This window comes from Bos grunniens, chromosome 18 (genome assembly GCF_055505025.1).
Source record: "Bos grunniens cultivar Pamir isolate PY7600 chromosome 18, Bosgru_T2T1.0, whole genome shotgun sequence".
Classification (NCBI taxonomy): Eukaryota; Metazoa; Chordata; class Mammalia; order Artiodactyla; family Bovidae; genus Bos; species Bos grunniens.
In genome coordinates, this window is record NC_141182.1 from 43388062 (window position 1) to 43405852 (window position 17791).

The 17791-nt window shown below is 42.4% G+C and overlaps 1 protein-coding gene across 1 annotated transcript in view; it reads left to right on the forward strand.

Moving 5' to 3' along the window:
- The window catches only part of TDRD12 (tudor domain containing 12), a 75869-nt gene that overhangs the window by 41969 nt on the left and 16109 nt on the right, over positions 1-17791 (forward strand). The window contains exons 12-22 of the mRNA XM_086351723.1: positions 578-638; positions 999-1106; positions 3344-3529; positions 5370-5526; positions 6197-6324; positions 9213-9404; positions 9646-9774; positions 10625-10742; positions 11329-11468; positions 11599-11816; positions 14396-14495. Of these exons, the coding sequence (XP_086207849.1) occupies positions 578-638; positions 999-1106; positions 3344-3529; positions 5370-5526; positions 6197-6324; positions 9213-9404; positions 9646-9774; positions 10625-10742; positions 11329-11468; positions 11599-11816; positions 14396-14495 (1537 nt within the window). The remainder of the gene's footprint in view (positions 1-577; positions 639-998; positions 1107-3343; positions 3530-5369; positions 5527-6196; positions 6325-9212; positions 9405-9645; positions 9775-10624; positions 10743-11328; positions 11469-11598; positions 11817-14395; positions 14496-17791) is intronic.

Below are 17791 nucleotides of genomic sequence, written 5' to 3' on the forward strand. Positions count from 1 at the left end.
CCCACGGGTCTTGGGATGGTTGTTCATGCACCAGAGTTGACATCCTCCTACCCAGGCATCCCTCCACCTGATACCTGGAAGTAGTGATGCTCCAACAGGTTATTTTCCTTGACCCAAAGACTTTGCATTATCCATGTGGCTCATTCCTTTTAGCCTCATGCCCTTTACTTAGAATCCTCTGATGAAATGACATCAGTTATCCTATCAGTCTGTTGTGGGTTCCAGAGAACCTTGAAGTGATTGAAGATTAAACCGCAGAAAAGGAAGGAGGCAGTGGGTTTCTTAGAAGGAACACGAGTTAGTGATCATGCAGTCTTTCTCCTTGTTCAGAGCCAGTGGTCCTGGGATCGGCACTGCTATGCAGAGCAGGGCCCAGTGGGGGAGGGGGAGGGGCAACACGAGCCTGGCAGACCCGCCACAGCCCTCATGTAGCAATGGACAGCGTGGAACAGAGCAAGTGGTAATGTCGTGGCCAGGCCTGTAGTTCATTTTACCTCTGTCAAGGAAAATTTAGAATAGTAGCTGAACTGAAGAGCACTTCTTTTTCCTTCAAATGATCCTTTTGATTATTTTATAGATTACTGCAGTTTTTAAATCCTGATCCTTTGAGAGCTGATGGAATCTCTGATTTACAGCAGGTATTGAACCCCCCCCCCGACCCCCCCCCCCCACCAAAAGAAAGAAAACTGTTTACTCTTTAAATCCCACCCCTCCTTTCCTCTAAATTTGAGATATAAAGAGAAATTCCTGGCATGGAGAACTTCACCTGAAGACGTCCTTTTAGAAATTATCTAATAAATTACTGCTTTAGAGACATGGCTCCTTTTCTGTTTGGGTAATAGATAATCTTCCTTTCATTTTGGTTATTTGGATGGGTTTTGATTTACACTAGGGTTTTACACTGAAACCGAACTCTCATGTCCTCTTCATCTCCGTAAGGTCCTTGGTATTGTGTGCTAACACCATTGGGCGGAGCCGTCTAGTACCTGTGTTCTTAGTTGCAGAAGCTGAAGTCGGGGTCCCGGCAGCCCATGGCAGTTTTGCGAAACAAGATTGAGCCCTGCTTGTCCGTCGAGACAGCACCACTCTCAACAGACCTGAAAAAGGTGATGGGATTCATAAAGGAACGCTGACCTGTTGTAATGTAAAGAGATTTTTAATAAACAATTCTGAGGTTGCATTTCCATAATTTCTTTGCTTTTGAAACTCTCTTTTAAGATTTTGTTACTAATTTCTCATTTATTCTTAAAGTCCAGGTTAACATCTTATAAGTGAATAATTCTTTTTGTGGAGAAACCTAAATGCTTTTGTGCAGTGAGTTCTCAAATGAGCCTCTGAAAGGAAGCTCAGAAGGAGCACAAGCAGTCGGGGCAGTTAGAATGTTCTCCGCATTCTCTTCAGAATTGCGTTCTAGAACTGTGGTTTCACTTAGAGCATCAATTTCAAGCATCAGTTTAGATCATGTTTATCTGCTTCCCTCTTGATATTAAAAAAAAAAAGAAAACCCCACAAGGATGAATAGAATGAGCGTGAAGTCTTTATTGGGCAGGAAATTTCTTACAGGCTTTTGGGAGATGGAAAAACAGCAGCAGAGGGCGGCTGGCCACTGACTGGCCACTGAGAAAGGAGCGACGTGGGGAGGGCTCTGAACCGCCCCCCTTGTTTCCTGAGCACCCACAGCCAGCTTCTCAGGAAGGAGATGGAGGCTCTGCTTGGAGACACTGAATGACCCTCGAGAATAACCTTCAGGCAACGCTGTTGTTCAGTCCTCCCAGTAAAAATGCCTGCTTGCTGCCTGTCTCCCTTCAGTGATGGGACTCTGACGTGGTGCTGAGCTCCAGCCTGCCTACAGGTGTAGCCCAGCATTTAGTGTCCTTGATGGGAGCAGTCTCCAGGGATCCTTGGACATTTTGAAGAAAGCCTTCACCTGGGGAAAAAGGAAAACCAAACTCTGAAAGAAACAAACGATGTCAGGAGTGAAAGAAAACATGAGAAAGTAGATATCCTCAGAGATAAGAGGAGATACTGCTCGACTTTAATAAGGTGCTATAAAAAAGAGAAACAGATAAAAAGGGGTCTTAGGAATGAAAAATACTATAGAAAGAAAAAAACAGATATGAGAGGTAAAATAGAAGTTAACATCAGAAAGTAGAACAGAAAGATGGAAATGGGGGAAAAGAGAATTTGTGAATCAATTTGAGGTCTCGTATCTGAATAGGATTTCTATAAAGAATGACGAAAGAGGGCAGAAAATCCTGGGCATAGCACATGGACACTCCCTAGACGTAATGGATATGACTTTCTAAATTTAGAGAGTTTGGTGACCACAGACCCAGCACAACTGAGGAGCAAGAGCATAGACACGTTGCCACGAAGCATCTGAACTGAAGGGATTCAGAGATGCTGCAAGCTTCCAGGGAGAAGAGACCCAGCCCTGGAGGGGAGGGATCCAGAGATGCTGCAAGCTTCCAGGGAGAAGAGACCCAGCCCTGGAGGGGAAGGATCCAGAGATGCTGCAAGCTTCCAGGGAGAAGAGACCCAGCCCTGGAGGGTCAGAAACCAGAATGGCTTCAGACTTGTCCATGGGCCACCAGAGGAGCACTGACTCCAAAACATTGGTGAAAAGTGACTTCCAACATGGAAGTCTCTAGCTGAACCACTAGTGAAGAGTGAGGATGAAATGAAGGCATTTTCACATGTGCAGAGTCTGAAATTTCCTTCTTCTGTACCCTTTGTCGAGAAGCTGCCAAAATTTGATCTCCACCAAACCAAGAAATTCACCTGAAAAAGTTACAGAGAAGAGGTGACATTGCAGGAAGATCCCCGTCCTGGGTACAGCTGGGGCTCAGGGCTGGGGGATGAGGTCTTCAGAGAACTGACGGGCTGGCTGGCGAGTTCAGCCTTGTGGAGGAGCGCATCCGTGCAGCTGGAGAGCTCTGGGGAACATTTGGGGGGTTTCGGTGAGAGTTATATACAAAAATAAGCAAACAAAAGGCATGTTTGTTTTGGGGAATTACAAAACAAAAACTTTGCAAGTGGAGCTGATGCACCAGCAGTTTTTCAGAAGGAGGAAGAGAAACCACATCCTTGCTCTGGTAAGCATTAAACTCCTAGTCCTTCAACACGCTGCCTATTGGATCGTTTCAGTCTGAAGCCCAGAAAAGCAAAGAGTCTCTTTGAGCAGGAGTTCACTGCTGGAAAATGTCTGGGGGGACTTACTAGGTTAGGTGTTGGAAAATACCAGACTGATCAATGAGTACTTGTTGGGGTAAGGTAAGCAGTGAGAAGGGTCTGTTAGCTTCTGTACTTTATTGTTGTCTTGGTTGTCATTGATGTTTTGTAGGCTCTTCAGAGAAATAAGTTTCCAGGCCCCAGCCACACTGAGTCTTACTCCTGGCCTCCCATAGCGCGGGGCTGCGACGTGGTGGTCATTTCTCACTGCGGAAATGACCCTTCATTGTACCTCCCACCAGTGCTCACGATTCTGCAAACCGGGGGCTGCTACAAGTCGTTGCCAAGTAGGAACGGAGTAAGTTGAAGACAGTTTTGTTTTCCAACAAAATGGATTAAAAGTTTATTTTAAACTTGATGCCTGACTTTTGGTTAAGTTTAGGTTACATTAAAACTGAGGACAGAGACTATCCTGTGAGAAACTCTTCTCAACGCAGACCCTGATTCTTACCGAGAATCCCTGGTTGTTGGCAGTTGTCTGAGTCAGAGTCCTGGCTTTTCGTGATGAATGTACAGTTTATAGAATTATTTCACTGACTGGATCTAATTGTCACAGCAACCCCTTGAGATGGTCAGGCTGTGTGTTGTCTTCTCTGTTTTATAGATGAGAAAATTAAGCTCATGAAAAGTCCTTACCTGCTGACAAGTGTGACAAGACGTGGGATTTGAATTTAGATTATCTTTTAAAAATTTGTATTTGTTTGGCTGCATGAGGTCTTAGTTGTGGCACGTGGGATCTTTCGTTGTGGCGCACAGACTCTCGTTGCAGCGTGTGGACTCTCTAATTGTGGTGTGGGCTTCAGAGCACCAGGGCTCAGTATTTCAGTGTGCGGGTAGGTCAGTGTGCGGGCGTAGTTACTCCACAGCTTATGGGATCTTAATTCCCTGGCCAGGGATCAAACCCACATCCCCTGCATTGAAAGGCCGATCCTTAACCACTGGACCTCTAGGGAAGTCCCATGAATTTAGATTTTCTGTCATCTTGCCCTGTTCACTGTTTTGTAATCCTACTTTATTTTTCCCAAGCATAAGAATCGGAAAATAGCTGAGAAGCCAGATGGAAAGGGGAGGAGGTGGATGTGAGGGTCCGGTGGTGGTGGGGGAGTACCATCCGCTTTGTTGGGGTCTGGCTGTCAGGGAACTGATGAGTGTGATCTGTCTCAGTTCTTCTCCCCAGAGATACACTGCGGGTGGTTCCATCACTCATTATAAGGTGAAAAATAGCAGTACAGATTTCATCTAGGAAAGGTAATAGTGTATCTAATTATGCCTTGTGGTTTTATGAGTTTTCCTTGGAAATCTGCATTGTCTGTGTTATGATGTATTGACTTAATAATATTAAGTGGATGCATTTATATCACTCAGGTAGCAGCTGACCCCATTGATGAGAGGCAGCTTGTGTTGAGATTGGCCCCTGGCTGGGCCAGGAGGGAATGTCCAGGTCTGCCGCTTGTGGCCGTCCTGTTTCGTCCGTGTCTCCAGGGTCAGCCTGCATTTAGGCGTGAGCCCTGGAAGCTGGTGCTTGCCTGGATCTGCGTAAAAGAAAGAGGAGACTTGTTCTTGTCTTCAGTTAATTGAGGCCGTGTGTTCAGAAAGGTGTCGGCAGACAGTCCCCCTTCCAGAGAGATCCCTGAGGGATAGCGGAGGGCAGGATTCAGGTGGTGCGGCAGGAATCTTGCTCTCCTAAGGAAGAGATGTTAACCTTTTTCGCCTTTCCAGGAGGCTGTTAGTGCGTCCTTGTGCGGTCTGGAGCCAGACTGCCTGGCTTGACATCCTGTTGCTGCTGTGTGTTCAGCTGCGCAGCCCTGGGGAACTGCTTCCACCTCTCTGCCCTAGGCTGCTCCTCCGTGCAATGAGATAGGACCTCGCCCGCTCTAAGGGAACTTTACAGATGAAACGATTTTTACTTGTGCATAACTGATTTTTAGTTTAGACCCTATCAGAAGCTGAGTCACTGTGTCTGAATCCTTTCTAATGAGATTATGTTTTGGCTTTTCTGACCTACATGACAGTGATGATGGCAAAAACTTGGTAGTGCTTACTGAATACAGGGAGGTGTCCTGCATGCTTTTACATACACTTTCTGTGATTTTTTTAACCTTTGTCCAAAATTATATTGAATTTGTTTGTCTTTGCAGCCTCTGGCAGTCATCGTGTGCCCTGGGTGGAAAAAGGCCCAATTTATTTTTGAATTATTGGGAGACTATAGCGCGTCCTGCAGACCTCTTCATCCTGTGTTGTTAACAATCGGACTGCACAAAGATGAAGCCAAAAATATGAAGCTTCCAAGGGGATGTAAGCAGCCTTTCCAGGCTATTTGGTTTTCCCTAGAGAACACGGTGCAGCCCGGCTCAGGCGGACCTGGGAGCCACCCGGACACGGGGCTTGTGTATTGGCCGGCCTCACTTATCAATTATGTATCTGTGTAGGTAGTCAGGGTGTACTCTTGGCTTACATTTGTTTTACTGAAAAAAGTCTGTCTTTTCATTCATTTATCAACTATGTAGTAAATACCTACTGTTCATTTGAAGGTGAAGGTGAAGTCGCTCAGTCGTGTCCGACTCTTTGCGACCCCGTGGACTACAGCCTACCAGGCTTCTCCGTCCATGGGATTCTCCAGGCAAGAATACTGGAGTGGGTTACCATTTCCTTCTCCAGGGGATCTTCCCAACCCAGGGATCAAACCTGCGTCTCCCGCATTGGAGGCAGACGCTTTATTTAGTGTTGACTAAAACCCCACCCTGCCTTTCAGGAGCTCAAAACCTGGTGGAAACCCAGGTTACTGAATCAGAAAATACAGGGGCTGGCCCAGGCAGGCCTCTTGTGTACCCACCTGAGTATGAAAAACAGGTTTTTATTTTATTAAAAGGCATTTCTAGAAAGTGTGTGAAATCTTAACAAAGGAAATCTTAGAATCACGTGTGGAAAATCTGAAGTGTCAACTCTATTTTCTTTTAAAATGTAGGCAATGTGGTTGTCACAACACCACATAGTCTCCTGAGACTTCTCCAGTATCAAAGCTTATTGTTTCTTAGACTCTGTCACCTACTTTTGGATGAGGTGGAAGTGTTACTGTCTGAGGCTAATGAGCAAGTAAGTGTGTCATGTTCATTCAGATGTCGTTACTACTTAGAAATATTTACACATATGTATATATACAGAGAGAGAGAGAAAATTGAAACTCTTTTAGAAATCAGGAAATTTAGTTGGGAAGAAGCTGGTTAGTCTAAAAAAATTTTTCCTTTAACTGCTGTAATTAAGATGAGAGAATGTTTATCTGAATTTTCTACCCAATGTTAAAGTGCTTTGAAGAGCAAAAATTCTTTCCTAGGGAGATTTTTCTAAAATACTTAATATTTTTCTGCTTATAAAATCAATCATTTTGTTTTAGAAAATTTGGGAAATAGAGAACATTTGAAAAAACCCCCACATGTGTAATCTTAACACTCAGAGGTAATCAGTTGTTCCTAATTTAGAGTATTTCTTTCCTTTTTGTAATTCTGGTGTCTGTTGATACATATAATTAATGTTCAGTTTAATTGCTCAGTCGTGTCCGACTCTTTTCGAGCCCATGAATCGCAGCACGCCAGGCCTCCCTGTCCATCACCAACTCACGGAGTTTACCCAGGCTCATGTGCATCAAGTTGGTGATCCCATCCAGCCACCTCATCCTCTGTCATCCCCTTCTCCTGCCCCCAGTCCCTCCCAGCATCAGGGTCTTTTCCAGTGAGTCAACTCTTCGCATGAGGTGGCCAAAGTATTAGAGTTTTAGCTTCAGCATCAGTCCTTCCAATGAACACCCAGGACTGGTCTCCTTTAGAATGGACTGGTTGGATCTCCTTGCAGTCGTAGGGACTCTCAAGACTCTCCAACACCACAGTTCAAAAACATCAATTCTTCGGCGCTCAGCTTTCTTCACAGTCCAACTCTCACATCCATACATGACCACTGGAAAAACCATAGCCTTAACTAGACGGACCTTTGTTGGCAAAGTAATATCTCTGCTTTTTAATATGCTATCTAGGTTAGTCATAACTTTCCTTCCAAGGAGTAAGCGTCTTTTAATTTCATGGCTGCAGTCACCATCTGCAGTGATTTTGGAGCCCCCCAAAATAAAGTCTGACACTGTTTCCACTGTTTCCCCATCTATTTCCCATAAAGTGATGGGACCAGATGCCATGATCTTAGTTTTCTGAATGTTGAGCTTTAAGCCAACTTTTTCACTCTCCTCTTTCACTTTCATCAAGAAGCTTTTTAGTTCCTCTTCACTTTCTGCCATAAGGGTGGTATCATCTGCATATCTGAGGTTATTGATATTTCTCCCGGCAATCTTGATTCCAGCTTGTGCTTCTTCCAGCCCAGCATTTCTCATGATGTACTCTGCATAGAAGTTAAATAAGCAGGGTGACAATATACAGCCTTGACATACTCCTTTTTCTATTTGGAACCAGTCTGTTGTTCCATGTCCAGTTCTAACTATTGCTTCTTGACCTGCATATAGGTTTCTCAAGAGGTAGGTCAGTTGGTTTGGTATTCCCATCTCTTTCAGAATTTTCCACGGTTTATTGTGATCCACACAGTCGAAGGCTTTGGCATAGTCAATAAAGCATAAATAGATGTTTTTCTGGAACTCTCTTGCTTTTTTGATGATCCTGTGGATGTTGGCAATTTGGTCTCTGGTTCCTCTGCCTTTTCTAAAACCAGCTTAAGCATCTGGAAGTTCATGGTTCACGTATTGCTGAAGCCTGGCTTGGAGAATTTTTAACGTTACTCTTTAATGTTATCAGGACTTCATTTTGTGTATTAGTTTGTAACTTGTGAACAGCATTGTGAGTACTGCTACTCACTATTATTCCCTAGCATGATTGTTATTGTCTACTTAATATTGAATCCTATGAGCACAATATAATTTGTTTTATAATTGCCCTATATTTGGATATTTAGGATCATTTGTGTGTGTGGCTGAAGAAACACATCTTTTTTGCACACGTTTTTCTTAGGATAAATTCCTAGGAAGGGGATTAATGGATTAGAGGCTGTGAATTCTTAGAAGGCATTTGTTGGAAGCAGTGACAGCCTGGAACATTCCTGTGGGGCAGTGATGGCCCCAGCGTCAAGTCCAGGCTCTGTTACTTACTGACTGTGTGGGTCTGGGCAGGGTTCCTGAACTCCCCTAAAGTCTCAGTTCTTATTTGCAAAGTTAATATGTGGAGCACTGCCTTGTACACTGGCCCTTCTGAAAGTGTAGATGAATTTGCACTCCATCAGGCAGGGTGCCAGGGGCCACACACGCTGGATCCCCTAGCAGTAGGAGGCCCTCGTCCAGCTTCCTTTTCCAGGCTGATTGTTACGCATGGAGTCTGATTTACTTAATCTCTGTGTCCTTGACAGTTTGCTAAATTGAGCATTGATTCGTACTGGCCATTTGTACCCAATCTTCTATGAGCTGCTGTTTCATTTCCTTTGATTGTTTTCTTTCAGTGGGATTATTTTTTTCCAACCTAGTTTGTACAGTAGAAGTTTTTATATAAGGCAATTAATCCTTTATTAACTTTGTTACCCCTGATTCTGGGAAAGATTGAGGGCAAGAGGAGAAGGGGGCGACAGAGGATGAGATGGTTGGTTGGTATCACCTACTCAATGGACATGAGTTTGAGTAGACTCAGGGACATAGTGAAGGACAAAGAATCCTGGCCTGCTGCAGTCTGTGCGACCGCAAAGAGTTGGACACGACTTGGTGACAACAACAAATTAATCCGTTGTTACCTGTGTTATCCATATATACCTAGATGATGTTTGTTTTAATTTTGTCTATATTTAACATTTTTCCTTTTTAGTTTTTTTTTTCTTTTGCTTTAATGTTTAAAGACTTTCCCTATTCTGAGAACAGAAAATATACACTCTTTACCTTTTATGTTCTGTCAAACTAATTCTTAGTGTCTTTTGAAATAAAAATGAAATTAATTATACTAATTTTTTAGATGTTTGCTATATTAGATAACTTTAAAAAACACATGGAAGTTGAAGAAAGGGAATCTGCCCCACATCAGATTGTTGCAGTTGGAGTTCACTGGAACAGACATATAGAGCATTTAATCAAAGAGTTCATGAACGACCCCTACATTGTGATCACGGCCATGGAAGAGGCTGCCCTCTATGGCTGCGTCCAACAGGTAGTGAGTTGTTTGTGTGCGTGGTGGGGGCTGGTGAGCACAGGCCAGTAACCTTTATTCATAGCTTACTATTTAAAGATTACCGCATTGATTTCATATACAAATCTGGACTTATGTATTTGAATTTCTATTGCTTTTTATACTTTTTTCTCTATTAAAATTATGACTTTCCCATAAAAAGGAAAACTGGGGCACCTTGAACATGTTAAAAAGCCCCACTGTTTTTGCGTTTCTTCACCAGGTCGTACATCTTTGCTTGGAATGTGAAAAAACTTCTACTTTACTCCAGACTCTTGACTTCACCCCAAGCCAGGCACAGAAGACCTTGATCTTCACCTGTTCCGCAGCTGAGACAGAAACAGTGTGTAAGGTGAGCCCTGCCACACGTGAAATGTGCTTCTTGCCTGTTCACACTGTGGCTGAATCTGGAGTCATCAGAGGATTATTGGAATAGTTACATATTTGACAAGAAAATAAAATTTTATAAATTCAACATCAGAACCGGCTCTGCCATAAAGCAAAACTGGTGACAGTAAGAAAGGACAGCAGGAGGCCTGACATTGAGAGCGTCAGAGCCAAGGGGGGCCTGGCTGAGCATGGAAAGGAGCCCGTTCATGCCCACGTGGCAGCTGCTCTGTCCCCTCTGGTTAAGAAAGTAGAGATGATGACACTAAGATATACCATCATTTTATCCAGAGAAGCCAAATAAATTGGCCAAAGATTTAATCTAATTGTGTATAAATACTAAAATGTAGAAACAAGGCCACGTACAAAAGAAGCAGTAGAACATCCACATTTCAACAAAAATGAGCTAGGTGTAGTGGCAAACCCCTCCTGACGATAGTGCCATACATTTCATGTGTTCATGTACATACCTCTACAGAGGTGAGTATACATACACATAAGTACACACACACACACACACACACACACACGCACACACGTATGCACACATTATTTTAAAAGGAAGAAAAATAGTTTTAGCAAAGTAATGTTTGTTTCACTGGAGCAAGTTTTTAGATATAAATGATAGAATTTTGAAAGTATATTTATTTAAATTTACAACCATCTCATTCTTAGAATTAGTGGATTGGCGAGGTAACCCCTTCACAGATAATTTTAAATGGTTTATATTGATGTAATTGATAATTATTGATGAAAAATTATCTCTTAAGTTTATATTCCTGAGTGTGAACTGGCCCCTTTGGTTTCATCTTCAGGTGGTAGAAAGCAATTCCATATTTTGCTTGAAAATGCATGAAGAAATGATTTTTAATTTAAAAAGTGTTTCAGAACAATGGAATAAGAAGTTAAGTTCTGGTTCTCACATTGTATTAGGTAAGTATTTTAATTTCTACTTCTATTTAGAGAAGGCTGAACTAATAGAGAATTATTCTTTGGTTTATTTACCTCTTCTCCAAATTTCTTATTCTCAGAGTTATTGAGAATGTATTAGTAATGTTAATTTCAAAGTGAAAATTAACTTCAGTTAATTGATATTGAGGTGAAATTCAGGTATCTCCAGGGCAGTGGTCAGCAACCCTTGGTCTAGATGTGCTCCCTGGAGTCGAGTTTAAGGATCACTGTCATATATATGTATGCCTGTGATGAAACTTGTCATAAATGATCGCTAAATTTGGTATTGGAAATACAAAAGTCAATTTGTATTAAATAAGTGAAAGCATTACATGGGCAGCTTAGATTTGTAATAGAGGCATTTTTCAAGTTAAAAAGGAGACTATTTTTTCTGAAATTTAATTACTGAGCTTTGAAATTTTGGGAAAAGAAATGGGAAAGAAGTTTCCTTGTATCTCAACAGTAAAATGAAATAAATGTTTTGAAGTATGGTTCCTGGAATTTTCTCCGTGAAGTGGGTGTGGTACAATCCCAGCCTCTCTTGAGACCGTCACCTCTCTCTCTCCAGCCCTCACAGATGACTGCATCCCACTCCTGGCCATCACCGACGCCACGTGTGTCATTCACTTCAGTTTTCCTTCCTCTCCAAAAGTCTTCGGTGGACGCCTATATTGCATGTCCGATCATTTTCAGAGTTTAACTGAACAGGTTTGACTCATATGCATTATTTACTATTTCACTGGCATTTTCCACGTAATGACAAACTTAGAGTCTGTAAAGTTTTATCATTTAGACCAGTGTGGATGATTCACTTCCTTTATTCGCCCCCAATTTTAAGGGTTCTGCAGAACAGGGAGATAAAAAGACCAAATCTGTCTTGCTGCTGTCGGAGAGAAATGCCTGCCACGCAGTTGGTGTCCTGCGCTACTTGGAGCGAGCAGATGCCAAGATCCCGTCAGAGCTGTACGAGTTTACGGCGGGGGTTCTGGAAGCCAAAGAAGATAGAAAAGCCAGAAGGCCTCTTTGTCCGTATCTTAAGGCTTTTGGTTTTTGCAAGTAAGCCAGTCATCTCTTTTTTTTTGAAATACAATATGCAGTAAACTGCACAGATGGTACATTTATAGCTTGAGGGTGGTTATATAGGTAATGCAACCCATGTGAACCACACCCAGCTCTGAGGGGCCCTCTTGGAGGTCCTCTCCATCTCCTTCCCAGTTTGCTCCTCCTCCAGCAGTAACCACCCTCATTTTGTCTACCAACACTGACTAATTTTGCTAGGTTTTGAATTTTACATAAATGGAATTGTGGTATGTTCAGCCAACTGTCTGTGGCATTCATCCATGTATTGGTATTTTATTTACTTATTTTGTGGCTCAGAATTCCATTGTGTGATTATATCTGTATTCATTCTCCTCTGGATAGGCCTGCGAGTTGTTTTATATATAAAGCTGCTGCACACACTCTTGTACATGTCTTTTTGTGGAAATGTGCCCGCATTTCTCTTGGGTGTCTACTTCAGAATGGGATCGCTGGGTCATGAGGCAGAGGTGTTTAACTTTGCCAAAGTGGTTTGTCACTTTATGATCCCATCAATAGTTACGAGAGAGTTTGAATTGCTCTGTATCTTCACCAACTCTTAGTATTCATGGGGGCATGGAGTAGATCCCTGTGATTTTCATATGCATTGCTCTAAGAATTCATGATGTTGAATGTCTTTCCACATGATTGTGGGACATGTGACCGTCCTTTTTTGTGAAGCGCCTGTTCAGGTCTTTCTCCCATTTTTAAAATGGGAAAGAGGTGTTTATGGATTTATAGGAGTAGTTTGTTTATTCTAGATATAATTGCTTTGTCAGAGATACGCAGATATGCATTGAGAATCTTCTCCCAGTCTGTGGCTTGCCTTTTCACCCTCTTTTAATTAATTAATACGTTGTGGCTGCACTGGGTCTTCGTTGCTGCGCTCAGGCTTTCTGTAGTTGCAGTGAGCAGGGGGCTATTCTCCGGTTGTGGTGCGCAGGCTTCTCACTGTGGTGGCTTCTCTCGTTGCAGGGCACAGCTTCTAAGGCGCTCGGCTTCAGTAGTTGTGGCACCTGGGCTGGGTAGCTGCGGCTGCGGGCTCTAGAGGGCAGGCGCAGTGCTGTGACGTGTGGCCTCAGTGGCCCCGTGGCGCATGGCGTCTTCCCAGACCAGGCACTGAACCTGGGCACTCTGCGTTGTCATGTGGATTCTTAACCACTGAGCCACCAGGGAAGTCCTCACTCTTTCAAGAGTCTCAGTGAACAGATATTTTTAATTTCTATGAAGCACTTTACAGTTACTATTTTTTGTGTGTTCTTAGATAAGAAATATACGCCTATCTCTAGATTATGACATTCTCCTCTTTTCTTCCAGAAGCTTTATAGATTTAGCTTTCACATTTAGGTTTGTAATCTATATTGAATAAATTTTTGTGTATAGTGTTTGACATGGACAAGGTTTACTTTTTTCTGTATGGATAATCCCTTGCTCCAGCTTTCTTTATTTAAAACATCATTGTGTTCTCACTGAGTTGGTGCCTTTGACATAAACAGGCAAGAGTATATGTGATCTGTTTGTGGATGCTCTCTGTTGCATTGGTCTACTTGTCTGTTCTTAAACCAGTACTGCACTTTCTTAAGGTAGCTTGTACTATAGTGGGTCTTGGGAAATGGTATGTAAGTCCTCCGACTTTGCTCTTCTTAAAGGTTATTTTGGCATTTTAATTCTAATGCATCTCCATATTCATTTTAGTATAGGCTTGTCAGTTTCTTCAAAAACAGTGCTGGAGTTTTGACAAATGCATTGATTCTGTGGATCAGTTTGGAGAGCACAGGTATATCTTAACACTCAGGAGGTCTCTTAGGGATCCAGACACGATGCCAGTAGCTGATCAGTGGATCTCTGGGACTATGTAGTAGATGTCTGATAGATATCCACTGGATGGAATTTACAGATAACTGTTGAAATTAACTTCTTTTTTCGATTGTGGTACATTATACATGTTATTAGCAAAAATTTCCATAATGCTTTTAAATAAAATACTGACTTTTAAAACTGAAGCTTTAACTATTTCTCAGTTTGGGTTAAGTGGCTCCTGGTTTAGAGGTTCATTGGCCTCTGTTGTAGGTTATAGTGATGTGTTTCTGATTCAGAATCTTTACTTTGGAAGCATATTTTGTTTATTTACATGTTACATTTCGGAGAAGGCAATGGCACCCCACTCCAGTACTCTTGCCTGGAGAATCCCATGGATGGAGGAGCCTGGTGGGCTGCAGTCCATGGGGTCACTAAGAGTCAGACACAACTGAGCAACTTCACTTTCACTTTTCACCTTCATGCATTGGAGAAGGAAATAGCAACCCACTCCAGTGTTCTTGCCTGGAGAATCCCAGGGATGGCGGAGCCTGGTGGGCTGCCGTCTATGGGGTCGCACAGAGTCGGACACGACTGAAGCGACTTAGCAGCAGCAGCAGTGTCATCTAAAGGATTTAATATGGTTACTTTACAGCATCTCTGATTTCAATTATAGATTAATTTTCTTGAAGGATACTTTAAAATTCATGTTGAAAAAAAATTTTTTTTTCTGAGCTTAAAATCCTGTTCTTTTTTTTCAGAGACAGAAGGATCTGTCCTGACCGGCACCGTGTTAATCCAGAAGTAGACATACCAAGGAAGTTATCCAGCCAAACTCTACCGGTGCTTGGATACATAAAAGTAAGTTCTGTTAAACATCCTTTGTCCAATGATTAACGGTTAGCTTTAATGAACAAGTTTCATTTTTGAGTGGTAGAATTTAATAGAATGTAATTATGACAGTATTAACATACCTCCATTAATCTGACATTAGGTATGTGTTCTTATATGGTGCCTTATTTCAAGGTACCAGTTTGTTCAGAAAACGAAGATTAAATTGGGAAGATAGATAAACCACTTAAACAATTTAAGGACTTTTTAGTTTTATATATGTATATATACTTTAAATTATATATATATGAAATATATATAAATTTTATTTTAAATATTTTGTTTTATATAAAAATAAATACTTTATATTTAAGCATTTAAATATATGTTTATATATAAATATTTTATATTTAAATTTTTTAATATAAATTTTATTTCTTTATTTACTGACAGCACTGGGTCTTCACTGCTGCACATGGGCTTTCTCTGGTTGCAGCGAGCGTGGTCTACTCTTCACTGCAGTGCAGGGCCTTCTCATTGTGGTGGCTTCTCTTGTTGCGGAGCACGGGCTCAGTAGTTGTAGGGAACAGGCTTAGTTGCGCCACAGCATGTTGGACATTCCCAGACCAGGGATCAAACTTGTGTCTCCTGCATTGGCAGGCAGATCCTTACCACTGGACGACCAGGGAAGTCCTCGGTTATATTTTAAGAAAGAAAGTAGTTTACCTCTGGGGACTATTAAAAATAATGTGCTGATTACACAGCCCTCTTCAGAACATCTATGACTGTTCCTTTGGGGATATTCTGAGGTGTAAGTAGAATTACTGAGTTGAGTTGTCACTTTGCTGTGACTATTTTATTGCTTTGCTTCTTTTTGAGTTTGAGTGTTCTGTTCTCGCCTTCCCTTTCCCCTAAGGTGCATCTGTTGGGTTCGTTCATACTTGTGCTCCCCTCTTGTGTGGCTGTGCTGTATTTGTTTCCCGGGGCTGTTGTACACAAGTTTACTCTCTCTGTCCTGGAAGCCAGAGTCTAAAATCAAGGTGCCAATGGGGGGCTGTGCTCCATCTGAAGACTCGGGAGGCCCATCCTCTCCCTGCCTCTCACAGCTTCTGTTGACTCCACGTGTTCCTTGGCTTGTCTCAGCTCGTACTGCATCCCTCCAGCCTGTGCCTTTCACCACCTCATTGCTTTCACCTCTCTCTCTGCCTCTTGCAGAGCATACTTGTCGGTAGATGAAGGGCCCAGCGAGATAATCCACAGTAATCTCCTCATCTAGAGATGCTTAATTACATCTGCAAAGACCTTTTTCCCCAATGAGGTCACAGTCACAAATCCTGGGAACTAGCACAGAGACAGTTTTCTTTGGAGCAGATTGGGCGGGTGGGGTGAATCTCCATTCAACTCCAATACAGTTTTTATTGCTGAAATGATTTTTTTCTTTAATTTCTAATTATTTAGAAATTTGGAAGTTCTGTCACTTCATTTCTACAGTTTAAAATTGTGATTTATGTTGTTTTATAGCGTATATCACTTTTCTTAATTAATTTCTTCATTAACAAGCTGAAAGGCAGCTTGTTTTGAAAGCAGAGGTTACAGTTTTCATCTGTTTTGTGGATACACGTTCCTAGTGGCTTTCATTGTGTCTAGCAACTTATTCTGCTGCTTATTCTCTTTTTTATTTTATAACTTAATATGGAATTTGACCTTGATACTTTGCTGTTGTTCATTTTTAGATAAAATTCCTTTCCCCTAAATTTAAGAAAGCGATGTGGGTCAGGTTTCTATAATTTCACAGAGTTTTCATTTCTGTTGTTTCCATGTCTTGTTAAAAAAAAAAAAAAAATGGGAACACAGTTTCTGAGATGTTTGAAATGCCCGGGCTCTGTGTCCCTCCCCCAAGGTGTGTCTGGCCTTTCTCCTCCTTCGTCTCTCTTGTCCCTGGGTGGACAGTGGAAGTCTCGTGGGGCCAGCCTTCCCCCACTGTCAGAGCGCGTGGAAATGCTCCAGTGTCAGCTGCCCTCGTCACCCAGGCCCAGTGTGCCCTCAGTGACTACCTGCTGCCCTGTGGGGTCTTCCTGTTCTCAGTCATTCGGGCACGCTCTTGCCTCCCAGTGCTGCTTCCTGCACGGACAGGGTACCTTGCAGCTCTTGTGGTATGAGTGGTTTTTACGCATCTGCTCTTTTGTTGTTGTTATTTTATTTAATATATTTTATTTTTTCAAGCAGTTTTAGTTTTACAGAAAAGCTGAGCAGAAAATACAGAATTCCCCTCTCAGTCCCTCCGACCCCACCAGTTCCCCTGTTGTTAATATTTCCATGATTGTAGTACACGTGTGACACTGATGAGCCAATACTGATAGATTATTGTTAACTGAAACCTGTACTTTAAGGTTCACTCTTTGCCGTGTTCCTTCTGTAGACTTTACAAATGTATGGTGACACATGTAACCGTTACAGTATCACACAGAGGACTTTCACTGCCCTGAAAATCGCCTGAGTGCTCTACCCACCCTTCCCCAGAGTTCCTAGCAGTCACCTATCTTTTTACTGTCTGTGTAGTTTTCCCCTTTTCAAAATGTCATATAGTTGCTGTCATAGAGTGTGTAGGCTTTTTGAACTCACTTTTCATTCAGCAGTTTGCATTTAAGATTCCTCCTTGCCTTTTTATGGCTCACTAGGGCAATGGCACCCCACTCCAGTACTCTCGCCTGGAAAATCCCATGGATGGAGGAGCCTGGTGGGCTGCAGCCCATGGGGTCACGAAGAGTCGGACACGACTGAGCGACTTCACTTTCACTTTTCACTTTCATGCATTGGAGAAGGAAATGGCAACCCACTCCAGTGTTCTTGCCTGGAGAATCCCAGGGACGGGGGAGCCTGGTGGGCTGCTGTCTATAGGGTTGCACAGAGTTGAACACAACTGAAGCAACTTAGCAGCAGCAGCAGCAGCAGGTCATTTTTATTGCTGAGTGTGCTACAGTTTATCCATTCACCTACTGAAGGATATCTTGGCTGCTTCTAGTTTTTGGCAATTATTAATGAAGCTATGATTAATACTCAAGTGCAGATTTTTGTGTAGGCAGAAGTTACTTGGATAAATACAAACGAGTGTGACTGTTACCTGTGATTGTATACAGTAAGACCATTTTGCTTTGTAAGAAACTGCAAAACTTTCTAAAGTGACTATACCTTATTGCATTCCTACCAACATCTAATGAGTTTGTTTTCTGGATATGTTTACTGTTTATGGGCTTCCCTTGTGACTCAGCTGGTAAAGAATCCGCCTGCAATGCAGGAGACCTGGGTCCGATCCCTGGGTTGGGAAG